The 13,415-nt window shown below is 35.3% G+C and overlaps 1 protein-coding gene and 1 pseudogene across 1 annotated transcript; one reads left to right on the top strand and one right to left on the bottom strand.

Moving 5' to 3' along the window:
* Positions 1-446: 446 nt before the first annotated feature.
* Positions 447-2,627, top strand: LOC109241019 (annotated as a pseudogene).
* Positions 2,628-2,725: 98 nt separating this feature from the next.
* On the bottom strand, positions 2,726-7,724 carry LOC109241018 (U-box domain-containing protein 45-like). The gene is made up of 6 exons (XM_019407726.1): positions 7,487-7,724; positions 6,780-6,881; positions 6,422-6,607; positions 5,962-6,069; positions 4,575-5,749; positions 2,726-3,715 (listed from the first exon to the last, which is right to left on the bottom strand). Exons 2-6 carry the CDS (start codon positions 6,837-6,839, stop codon positions 2,929-2,931), a joined length of 2,316 nt encoding a protein of 771 aa, XP_019263271.1. The 5' UTR covers positions 6,840-6,881; positions 7,487-7,724; the 3' UTR covers positions 2,726-2,928.
* Between the last annotated feature and the right edge of the window lie 5,691 nt (positions 7,725-13,415).

Here is a 13,415-nt window from a genome sequence, read left to right as displayed (position 1 = left end):
TATATATATATATATATATATATATATATATATATATATATATATATATATATATATATATATATATATAAAGGGCAATAATGCTTTAAAATATCAACTCGGATTGTCAGATATCTAACGTCTGTTCATACAGGGTTAGGGTTAACGAGATGAGCATGAGGTTTTCATCTGTTCAGAAAACTTTCTCTTAATTAGTTAGGATTACAGATGCAAAAATTACAGCAGGATCAACTGTAAATAAACATGTTACATTTTTCCAAAAAGAGTGTATGTATATAATGTGCAAAAAAAATTTATATTATTAATCACCTAAGAAATAATTGCATNACCCCCCACCCCCCACCCCCCAAAAAAAGAAGCAAATTACATGTTAATCCTTGATTAAAACTACAATATAATGAGTAAGTAAGCAAATATAGACAGGTCATATTTGATTTCCACTTTATTCTTCTCTTTTGACAAGACCCTTTCCAAGAATTGCTTGATAATCTTTGTGCTTTTGTGTCCTTCAGACTGAACCTAATCTTCAAAAAGCTTCACCTGCAAGTTGTATATAAGTCTCTTCTCTGCCAAACTACCTTAAGCAATTCAATATTGTAATCATGTCAAAATTGCCTTCAACAACATCAGTGCTATCAGCATATACTACTTTTGACTGCTTCAGCAGTTCTAGTTAGAACTTTTGTCTCTGAAGTTCAGAACATGACAAACCAACTCTTACCCAAAAATCTCCAACACAAAATCTTGTCAAAAGTTGGATTCTTGATGGGAAATCTCTCTTCCCAAATAACACTCATCATTGAGGAAAACACTGGTTTCACTCCAAATCAAGTCTTTGAAGCCTCTAACATATACTTAGGCTCAATAGTTTACCCTTCTGTTCAAAGGGTCAAAATTTCCAAGGCAGAGAAAGAAAAGAAATTTTCAGTCACTATCAGTAAAGATGAGAAAATCATTGACACATTTGAAGGAGTTGAACTCATTTGGGAGCTGAAAATTGTGGAAACTCAAAAGGCTAATTGTGATGATGGATACTTCTCTTCAGAAAAAGTGGAACAAAAATGGTTTGAACTTAGTTTCCTCAAGAATCACAAGGAAATGGTGTTGGACATTTATTTGCCATTTGTTGTTGAAAAATCAAAAGCCATAAAAGAAGAAAACAAAGTGATAACACTCTCTCCACTAGGAAGTTATGGTGAAAGTGTGAATCTTCATCATCCATCAACTTTTGATACACTAGGAACTCAAGCAAAAACTGATGGATGATTTAAATAGATTATTATAGAAGAGTTGGCAAGGCCTGGAAAAGAGGATATTTGTTGTATGGACCTCCAGGGACAGGCAAATCTAGCTTGATTGCAGCCATTGCTAATTATTTGAAATTTGATATATATGATATGGAACTCTCTAGCTTGCGATCCAACTCCGATTTCAGAAGACTGCTAGTCTCTACCACGAATCGATCCATTCTTGTCATTGAGGACATTGATTGCACAATTGAGTTAGAGAACAGAGATGGTGGCGCGCACCAAAGTGAAAGTCAGGTGCCTAAATAGTCATATTATTCAATCAGTTCCATTTTATATGAGACTTTAGTCTGTATTAATTGTAGGGGTTAACAGATTTTTTTGTTTTGTTTTGATGGACAGGTTACACTTTCAGGGTTGCTAAACTTCATTGATGGGCTATGGTCAAGTTGTGGAGATGAAAGAATAATTGTGTTCACAACCAACTTTAAAGAAAGACTAGACCCTGCATTATTAAGGCCAGGAAGAATGGACATGCACCACATTCACATGTCCTATTGCACTCCTACTGGATTCAAGATTCTTGCTTCCAACTACCTTGGCCTTAAAAATCACAGCAAGTTTCGCGAAATCGAAGAGCTTATAACTGAACTCAATGTCACCCCAGCAGAGATTGCAGAAGAGCTAATGATAAGTGATGAAGCAGACATTGCACTTGATGGACTAATTAAATTCCTTTACAAGAAAAAACAGCTGGTACAAAATGCAGTTGATGAGAAAGAAGATGAAATTGAGGAAATAAATAAGCAAGTAGAAACCAAAGAGATTAAGAAACGTAAGGGGAATTCAAGGAGGGGAGGAAGAACCAGGCGTAAAATTTTCTAGATAATTTCTTATGCCTTGTATTTTGCATTCTCATACTCTTTCCTGATATGTTCAATAAACTTTTCGTCATGTAACTAGTGTTGAATATTATACTAATTTAGGTACTGAAAAAGTTAAAATGAAAGGCAAAAGGTATAGCAAAACTGCAACTTAGTATTATATTAAAGCCAACAGCTAGTTCGAATAATTGTGATGGACAGAAATTTCAGATATTACTATGACATTTAAACATGATTTAGTGTAGTTTCCTGTAATGACCTTCTACTTCCTAGTACGTAATAGATTATCTATCCATATTTAAGATATCGATATCACCATCTTTTTCCATATCATTAACTACAATGTTGATCTCACTATTGCCTAATCTAGCGCAACCACCCATCAAAGTCTTCATTAATCAAGGACAATGTGCAAATCAACTTGCACACATCTCGACTGTTTTCACCGGATAACTGCTACCTCTAACCTGTTTTCACCGGATCTTGGTATCCCAGTCTCCTCCATTTTGGACTGTATAAAGATGAAGTACATTCATCCAAGACAGAAAAGCTAGTACTGCTACATATATATATATATATATATATATACTTATATTCACATCCAATGGCTGCTTTTTCACTGTGAAGGATGGAGCTAAAGCATTAATTTATTGACCCTATTGGCATGGATGCTAATCCTAGAGTGCCAGACCTGTACATCTCTTCCACCAAAAAAGTAAATTTGCCCTTTGGGACAGGACAGAAAATGAGAAAGGGGGAGAGATTAGAAATTTACATACTAGTGAAATGACAAGTACTTAACACTGGTACACAGAAAAACTCTTGTTCTTCCACAAAAAACTCCAAGCCTTGCCTAATTTTTTCCGCGAGGTTGACTTGCATAATGGCTTGGAATCTTCAGGAGGCACCGCCAACGTCTCACTCTTTTCAATCCGTGGCTGAGTTTGAACCAGTGAGGGTTCCCTCTGTCTCTGCTCGCGAAATAACATCAAAAGCTTCTGAGCTTTCTGCTTTCCTCTCATAGTCCCATTTACAGATATCGACACCAACGAAGGTATCACTCCTTCTTGAAGGACCATTTGGCTGCATTTCTCATTTCCATTGCATAATATCAACAGACAAGCTGCAGCTTGCTCCTGTTCTAAAGGCTCCCCAATGTCTAAAACAGTTGCTAGCCTACTGATAAGACCAGGAGATGACATGATTTCTTCCTTTGCAGATTTACTTAAACTTAGGTTTATCAGAACTGCTATGCATTTTTCTGTCGTATGGTCATCTGTATACGACATAAGGGTTTTCAGGCCATCCAGAATGCCAGCTGACAGGAGGTGGGGTATATTTGTTTGATTAGTCGAGAGATTAAAAAGTGCATGGAGGGCATCCAGCTTACATTGAGTATCAGTCTCATGCTGAAGGACTCCGATCAAGAATGGAATGGCTTCACAAGAACCAATAACGGGCTTGGCTTCCTCGAGACAGGAAAGATTCAGGTAAAGGGCAGTTACTGCAATTGTTGCACTAGAAGTAGCAACCATTCTTCCCAGCAATGGAAGTACTCCTGCCGCCAGCATCAATTCCTTGTTCCTGAAGAGCAAGTTGGAAAAATGTCAGAAATGTTGGTTACTTGTTATAAGTGCATGGCAAATTTTTGAGCACCATTTTAATAAAAGCACAAAGATTCTTTTTGGCACTAAAAAAGGTAAAGAAGCACTTCACTTAGGAAAAACGTGCTGTGGTAATTATTGAAATGGATTATAAATCACATAGTTAGATGCTTAATGAGGCAGCGGCGAAAGGACATGAAAAGAAGTCATGCTAGGCAGATCCAATTTAAGATATCTAGAAATACATATAATCATGTGCTTGTTAACCTGTTCTTTTATTTACTTTTGGATAAGTTCAAGTACCTGTTAACCTAATTCCGTCTACTTTACATGATTTTCATCCGACAAAATCAAGATTGTAGCTGTCTGAAATCAACCTGTTTGCTACATATGAGCAAAATGAAATTGGAAATTCACCTTAATTACTGAAGCCAGTCTATATGAATATCAGAATATCCTACCTACAAGCCGCAACTCAATAGAGAAGAATACTACCAAAGCATGTACCATGACAAGACAGTTCAAGAACAAAGCGAACAAGTACCATAAAACAAATGATACCTATTTTGTTTTATAAGATGAAATCTGGAGTTGAATGACTGAAAAAAAGAGAAATTTACTCCAGAAAGATGCAGTGATTTGTGGACCAATGAAAGATATCAAGAAATTCAAAGCTATTTGATTTAGGGGATGCCAATGCAAGAAGTTCATCAGAAAGGCATAGATTATTTGACAGCTGGACAGAATCAGTACTATCTATCTTCCTTAGTTAGAGGTCCTTAGGAAAAACTGATCTGCAATTCTTCTACCATAATATAATAACCCACGAGAGAACACACCTGTTATTATTCACACCAAGGTTGAAGAGGGCCATGGTTCCGATTTCTTGAGCTATCTCATTCCTGGTTTGTACAGCACACTCCAAAAATCCTAGTAATGCTTCGATAAAGCCATTTGCTCCCATATAAATCCTGATTTCTTCATCATCCTTTAGCAGATGCCTGATCTGTTCTACCACTCTGCACTTTTTCCTGAAATCGTCCTCTTTAGCTAAGATCGCTAAAAAGTCCTCATATCTTTCGAAAGAATTGACTTGAAGCTCATCTTCCTGCACGGGTTCATCTACTTCATTTCCTTCGGCCTCTTCAATAATACCGCTATCTTCCAAAGGAACCACCTTGACACCTTTGAATTTGCAAGATGCAATACTACCCGTAGATTTGGAATTCGTGGACTCACTTTCAGATAAAGCCAGTCTCCAGTAGTTGAGATCAAGGGACTCTGGTGGGCCATCTGGAATAGGAAGTCCATTCTGTTCGCACCAACTAGCAACCAGACCCTTCACACAATAATTAGGAGTTAAACCAAGATGAGGGAGCTCCTGCTGAGTCTTTGGGCATGTGTTATGCCCATCACCGAACCACTTCTCAATGCAAATCCTTTCATATGTTTGCCCAGAAGCAATTATCACAGGGTCATACATTAACTGTAATGATATTGGACACCTCAACTCTTCAGGAGGAACAGGCATCTGGTCTGACCTCTTAAAGATTGGTTTAAAATTAAAAGAACTAAGCTTAGAGAATTGTCGGTCAAAGGCATGAATTATATTGCCTCCAGGTCCAATACCATCCTCGAAGGATCCCTGAACTGTGGGTGAACAAGGTGTTGAACCCTGTGAATCATTGTCATCTGAAAATTCAGATCTAAACAGCTTTGAATATTTTCGTATAAGATGCAAAAGATAAGCAACAATTGACTCTTTCCTTTTATCCTCTTCTGCCCTGGCTCGTTCAACGAGCTTTTTCAGAGCCCTTCTTTCTCTAAGTGCAGCTCTTGAAGAAGTTATACCAAGTCTTGAGGCAGCTTGGTGAAATGACTCGAGTTCATTGTTGTCATTACCATTGAATTTTCTTCCCTGCTGAAGCAATGTAATTATGTCATCACCCACTTGCTTCTCCAACGGATCAAGTGAGAACTCAAACCCCTCAAGTTCATTTAGAACTTCAGATATCTGAGGTTACCATCAGAATCAAACTGTGAGTAAATGATTTATGAGTATATATTCAATTTGTCAAATTAACCAATGGCACTAACACAAACCCATCCTCCCCCTAACAAAACAAAAGAAAAAAGAATCCACCATTGTATTTGCACAAGAGCCTAAATTTTAATTGAAACAACAACGAATTTACTTGACATACTAAAGAAATAAGAGAACATTACCTGACCGCCAATACTTTGTGGTACTATATCTTCAACTCGCTTTAGACTATCTTCAAGAGCACATCTTGCTCTCTCAAACTTTAGAACTATAGAGTCCCCTGTTATAGCCTGAAAACACAAATATAAATTGTGAAAGAAAAGAGGTTAGGGACCCGTGAAGAAGAATGTAGTCACTAAGCAAGAATTGGGATCAGCGCTTTTTTATACTTCTACTTGGTAATAAACGTACTGCACGAGCAAATAAATTATAGTTATATCTTAGAACTAGCAATTTTCGTTTGTACACATTTTCAAGTTAATAGCTGTTACACGTTAACAGCAACAATAAAACAACTACCGTGCCTCAATCCACCAGCAAGTTAGGGTGTGGTTAGATGTTAAATAAAAATAAATAGCTTATGGTTTTTTCACCCCCAACAAGCCATTTTATTCAGATAAAAAATAGTACAGCAATGATTACCAGGTAAAGTTTACTGCATTCAGCGCAATGCTGAAGAATATTCTTGGTCTTCTCAAGGGCTATGTGTAAAGCACATAATGCTTGAATACCAGATGTGCTTCTAGGTCGCGCAGCTTCTAGTTCAGGAAATATTCCCAGCACTTTAGCGTATATAGCCGATAAGCTCTTGCACATTCCTCCATGTAACTACAATTCACACAAGCAACTTTATTGAGAAAACCATAGAATCAATCATCCAACTTAGAATGAAATCACCACTCAGTCTGCAAAGTGTTTTCATTTCAAAAAACTACTTGAAGAATTTGCCTAGTTGTAGGTCAAATAAATTGAAAATGAAAACAACAATCCACTTGCATACCTTAGGCTCTCCAATAGATAACAAGTTTTCCTCAACCTCAGAATTCTCCATCATCAACATCGAATATCGAATCTCGAATAGAATATAAACTCTCTCAATCACCTGTATGTAACAACAATTTCAACAACATTGAGCATTCACCAAATGACATCAAGAAGCAGCAAATGAGATTATCACAAGAACAATAATAAATAAGAAGATCAACAAATATGTTTATTTCATCAAAAAAGAAAAAAAGAAAATGTGCAAACACCAGATTTTTTTTGCAAAAAGAGAGATGAAAGCCAGGTCAACAAAATGTCAAAGTAGAACCAGGGAAACAAGAATGACTTGTGGTTCAAACAATTTGTCAAACCATCAATTAAATTAATATTCCTAATCAAATTAAAGAATAAAAAAAGTTTTAAAAAGAAAACTTATACTACTAGATATTTAGGTTTGCAACAAAGCTTTCAATAAATAAAATAGCAAGCTGGGATCCATAAATACTGACATTCTCAATCTCTAATAAACCTAACACCACAATGAAGCTGGATTCAATTCCTTTCAGAACTTCATCAATAATAACTATCAATATGTATGATTGGAAATACAACAGAAAATGAAATCTTTTTCTTATATGCATTTATTAAAGTATACTTTTAAAAGAAAACAAAAACTCAAAAGGGTTTATATATAATAGCAAAGAAAAATTTGATGCAACTTACAAGATTAGGAAAATAAATAAAAGAATAGCAACCAAGGAGGCTTCATCAAATGCTGAGCCGAATCAAGAATTCAACAACACATTTGATGATTTTGATCACAAAACTTCCACTTTTTGTTGAGAAAGAAAGCAATCTCGAGATAGAGATGGAGAAAGAGAGAGAGAGAGAGAGAGAGAGAGAGAGAGAGGAAACAGCTTTTTATTATTAGTAATTAATAATGAGAAAAAATAAAACAGCGGAGGTGAGAATGAGTAGAAATGAATGAATGCATGTGACCAAGTGCTACTTTACTTTATTTTACTTTTTTATATTTTATATATATATGATATGATTACTCTTATTTCTTTTTATTTAAATTTTTGAAGAGACCGAACTTATCAACACAAAATTAGATAGATTGATGTTTATACACAAGGGTGTAGATATATAGCGGCTCATCCAAAGATTATTGTATAAGATTAATTATTTTATGTATATATATTAGTTGTTGGATTCTTTTATGTGTTTATTTTTGTTATTTTTAGAAAAATTTCTGCCTCCACGACCACGTAAGTCATTTAAGGACATATAATACTATTCCTTCCGTTTTAGTTTAGATGAATCTATTTTCTTTCTGGGCCGTTTTAAAAAAAATTGACTCCTTTTTAAATTTAAAAATAATTTAGCTTAAACTTTCAATTCTACTTTTAATGAAAAATTTTTATAACTATACAAATACTCTGGACCCCTTTTTTGGATCATAAATTCCAAAAATCTTCATTTATTTCTTAAATTTCGTGCACAATCAAATAGATTCATAAAAATTGGAACGAAAGTAGTATAAGTTTAACATTTTAGAAAAAGATGGTTATGGAATATTTGAAATAGTATTAAATTCTAAGGTGCGTAATTTAGTACTATATACCCACTTGAAAAGTGGATCTTAATCAGAGTAATTATTTAATGAGTTATTTATGGAACAAAAAAATAGCAAAATAGAAAAAAGAAATTAAAAATTGAGGGGGAAAATAAATTACACGAGGATGCTGTCTCTCCGTCTCACCGGGTCGACAATTGCCGACCTCCGAGTTTGTCGGTAAGCACACCTGTCAATAGTTGTTCTCCTGATTTACCATTTTACCCCTGCTTCATTATTTAATACACGTCATGAATTTTATATTTCTTCCTTCGTTTTCTATGTTAGGTACAGTTCTAAAGCTATTAGTGGAAACTCTTTCCTTATTTATATTTATAGAAAATTTCCCAGTTGGTAATATCAGCTCCATATTTGAATCGTCCTCTTATAATTAACCGTAATATGCTAGTGCTACTATCTTTTTATCTAAACAGTTAAATGCTATGATCTCATAAATTCTATAAGATTACTAACAATGATTTTCTTTTATTATGTGTAAATACGATATTTAACAGCGGCTGTTAGAAAAAAGGTTACAATGACTACAATTTTATTGTATCACCTTTCACTTACTATTCTATATGGCAGAAATTAAATTATAATACAAAGCAATTAAACAAAATTAGATAAATATTTTTCTTAGATTGGATAGTTTGAAAATAATGTCCAATGTTATTATAGTAACATTTAAGAATACCGCATTTTCCCATACTTGAAAGTCGGCCCTCCTTGACTTTATCATTCCTTAAAAAGACAAAATGGATTATATATATATACGTACTCAAGCTCCACAATATATACTCCAATTTTATACGTCAAGTTGTCAAAGTGCGTTGTCTATTTTATTATACTTATAATAATTTCAATATTCAAACATAGACTACGTATTATTTTCTTTTTATTAATGGATAAAAGTATGTGGACGATGAGTCAAATTTCAACAAGCAAAAGAGACAAACAAGTGTTGTAGTCTATGATATTTTGAGCTACTTACAAGGTGGGCGGCAATATTGTCATTACAGCACCTAATTCGGAGCTGCAACAGTGGTTGTCTCCATACGAGAAGTACGGAAGAACCTAATAAGTTTAAATTGTCAGATCACAGCTAGTCCACGTGGTCATGTTTTTAACCATTTGATTTAAATTTAACTAAACTCCTCCTACATTTGATCCGTAATTTACGGGATCTTCTGTATTTTTCCTACAAGCCAAGTGAAAATATTTTCAAAATTAAGTATAGTAAATTCGATCCCAATTACTGTATTTGAGTTTGAATTTAAATAATTTCGCAATCACTAATTAAATAATGCACAATTGAGTTAACCTATGTAATCTATTTGCATGAATTATGAAAAAATGCAGTAAGATGTGTGCACACCCATGTGAAGATGTCTCCTAACACAGCTATACGTCAATAGGTAATTGGTTTAGCAGCTTAGAACATGGCACATTTCAAAATTAATTACTTGCTCGTACCTACGATACTCGAAAGTTAATTACAAATAAAATATAAGAAAAATTTGAATATGCAACGAATTGGACTCGTTAGGTAGGGGTATCAACGATTCGGTTCGTCCGATTGTTTTATAAAATATATATCATATACTAAGTTATCCAGGTGCGGATCTACCTTAGGCAAAGTGGTGTCATGTGACACCGCTGCATCGGGAAATTTTACTAAATATTTGTATATGATTTAAATGACGAAACAAAAACTACATTAAATAAAATAAAGTGACACTACTTGACAAAAGGAGCCAAGCAGGTCGTCTGGTCTAGTGCTTCAGTTTTAGAAATGAGTTCGTGAGTTCGAAGGCACATAGCATTCATTTTTTGTATTAATAATAGTTAATAATTACTAATTTTGTGCTTAACCTACAAATAAGATACACCAACTATTTTTTTTTCGTTCATCTTTATTCTCGACCGTAAAATTTATAAAAATAATTTGCAATATCAAATGAATGATGAGTTTTTAATTGAATGTTTGATGCCTTATGTAAAAAAAAATATTCTAATGAGTATATTTTGAATGCATTTCAAAAAATGAAAACTTATCAAGAAAATTTGTAGTAATATGCTCGAGTTATTAATATGATTCAAAGCGAGTTCTTTTTTTAATAGATTTATTTACTTATTCACAGTTTAAACTGGTGACGCCGCTTACGAAATGGTTTTGTAGTAATATGCTCGAGTTATTAATATCGGTTATTCTATTTTGTAAAACAAAAATTAGACTTCTCAAAACCATTCTAATCATTTCGGTTTCTCTTCGGTATCGGTATGGTTCGATTAATTTTTGGTATTTTTCTTAAAATATCATGTAAGAGTCACTATAGAAGTTAGAACACGATAAAATACGTACTTACTTAAGTCTTCAGCAAAACTCTCTAGATATTTTTACAGTTTAAAAGGCGACGAATGAAGGGAATATGAAAGATAGCAAGAATAGAGATTTATCCCACTATTCTACTACAGCGTAAGAGAAATTGAGAAATACATACATACATACATACATACATACATACATATATATATATATATATATATATATATATATATATATATATATATATATACTAGTCTTAGGGTACACGCGCAAACGTGTACCCTATATCAATGGATATATAATTCTAAAAGATTACGAAAAATATTAAATAATGTGAGTTATTGAATAAAAAAAATAAAAGTATAAGTTCTTAAATCTGATGAACATTACTGATCCCTTTTTTTGGCCAGTTAGCTCGATAACGCGAGTGGAAGAGGCCATGTTCCTTCCGGCGGTCCTGCAAATCAAATAGCTCAAAGAGTTTATTATAACACCCCGACGGGTAAAGTCGATTTCAATGGAGCCGGGGTGATCGGTAGCGGGTCTGGTAATGACAACGACATTGATCCATTCAAACCCAAACTCATGAGGTTCATGAGGGAAATGAACGAGCGGATGGATCAGAATGTGAAAGATTTCCACGCTCGGATGGACCAAATTCCGGGCGCACCACCAATGTTGAAGGGCCAGACTCGAAGAAGTACACCCAATTGTCGTTCAGATCGAGCGCAGCACCAGAATTGATTCTGAAATGGTTCAAAATGCCAGACATACCGAAGTATGATGGGACTTTGGACCCTCAGGAGCACATCAGAACTTAATACAACGACAGTGAAAGAAAACGACTTGGCCCAATATGAGATTGAGTCGGTCCTGCTAAAAAAATTTGAAGAAACCCTCACGAAGGAGGCCTTGATGTGGTATTTTCTCCTACCCGAACACTCAATATATTCCTTTGAGATTCTCGTAGATTCTTTCACCAAAGGCCATGCCCGGGCCAGGAAGGTCCACGCCTGAAGGCGGACATATTCAAAATTTCGGAAGGAGAGTCCGAATTGTTGTGTGAGTTCATGATAAGGTTTCAGAAAGAAAGGATGTTGTTACCGGCCGTGCTAGATGAATGGGCAGCTGAGGCATTTACTAAGATGTTGAAGCCGAGGAGCTCCGACGCCTCGCGAAAGCTGAAAGAAAGCTTGCTCAAGTTCCAAGCAACCACATGGGCGGATGTCCATAACCGTTATGAATCAAAGATAAGGATAGAAAATAATCAGCTCGGGTTTTCGACATCAACCAAGGGTCGAGATCGAAAAAAGAACCGGATAAATCCAAAGATGATTTCGATGCAAATCGGCGATCTTCTAAGTGTCGATTCTTGCCCTACGAGAGGGCCGAAGGACATGGGAGCAAAGGGTTCCGATCAGCAGATAGGTTCACCCCCAATAGAAGAACTGACCACGGCCAAAACAACAAGTCGTTGTAGGACAAAGAGGTATCAGGTTCGGGATTCCACTTATCCCAGGCTATCAGGGAATAATTTCAACGTTGGCGTAGTAGAACCGGCATCGAAAATGAGAAACATCAAGGAAGCGCGATTCCCGAGGTCGATCCAATCTGATCCGATCCCAGCCGGAGGGATCCTAACTTATGGTGCGAATATTACGGGATGCATGGCCACCGATCTGGGGACTACCGATATTTGCACAAGGAGGTGGCAACATTGTTTAAGAACGTCCATCTCAGGGAATTCTTAAGCGATAGGGCCAAGAATAATTACGGACGCAGCCGAGATAATGCAAAATTGTTACGTCCCGCAGTATTACGATGATGTTACGCTCTGCAGTATTATATTACGATGATGTTACGCTCCGCAGTATTATATTACGATGATGTTACACCCTGTAGTATTGTACGATTAAATTTGTCGCAAGATAATTGACATCAGTTCAAGGACAAGATTATTTGGAGATTATAAGTATTATGCTATTTTCAAGCAAGGGATAAGTAAATTCGTGAAGGTGAGAGGGTAAGCGAACCGACGAAAATGAGTTTCGTCGAAGTTTGACAATTTGGGATAAAATCGGTCCGAGCTATGATACCCCATATTTATGGACTGGTGACATACAAGGTACCACATGACCATGATAATAAGATGTATAAAGTGTGTTAAAAGTGAGTAGTATTTTAAGTAATTTGAAATAATTTTTAATTATGTGGATAATTAATAATTTTTTGTGAGAGATTAACTAACTAATTCAATATTGGGATAAAGTTTGATGAACCCACGTGGCAGCAAGTGGGAAAAGACTCAAAAAAATCTAGTATAATGGTGACTCTTGATTTTATATAGTTGGGTGTCACATGGACAATATTCTTAGTCATCCCTACACTTTATTAGTCATAAATTCACGAATTATCACCAATATATTAGTCATTCTTACACCTTATCTTCAAATTCATTCGTGGGAGTTGTAGAAAGGGAAAAGGCAAGAACAAAAAGGTGAGGGATTTGGGAATTCCAACAAGACTTCTTAGAATAATAGCAACCGGATTTTGCGACTCTAAGAGAGTACGGTGCAATCTTTCTCAAGAATATTATACGAATTTTTCCCTACTTTGATCCGCCGTTACGTGTTTTTCGCAAAATACATGTGTTAGAGGGATTGTCAAGAGAATCGGCTCAAGTATGTTAAGGCTATCCCTTCTTT

The sequence above is a fragment of the Nicotiana attenuata genome, unplaced genomic scaffold, assembly GCF_001879085.1.
Source record: "Nicotiana attenuata strain UT unplaced genomic scaffold, NIATTr2, whole genome shotgun sequence".
Classification (NCBI taxonomy): Eukaryota; Viridiplantae; Streptophyta; class Magnoliopsida; order Solanales; family Solanaceae; genus Nicotiana; species Nicotiana attenuata.
Note: the sequence above shows the minus strand (reverse complement) of the source record. Positions and strands in the feature narration are given on the sequence as shown.

What these genes read in the sequence shown, in the direction of transcription:
- LOC109241018 (XM_019407726.1), bottom strand. Translation starts at nt 6,839, where the DNA reads ATGTTGATGATGGAGAATTCTGAGGTTGAGGAAAACTTGTTATCTATT. An exon ending in AATGCAGTAAACTTTACCTG is followed by an intron (nt 6,070 to 6,421) that starts GTAATCATTGCT and finishes TTGTGTTTTCAG; the next exon opens with GCTATAACAGGGGACTCTAT. An exon ending in CTTGGTGTGAATAATAACAG is followed by an intron (nt 3,716 to 4,574) that starts GTGTGTTCTCTC and finishes CTTGCTCTTCAG; the next exon opens with GAACAAGGAATTGATGCTGG.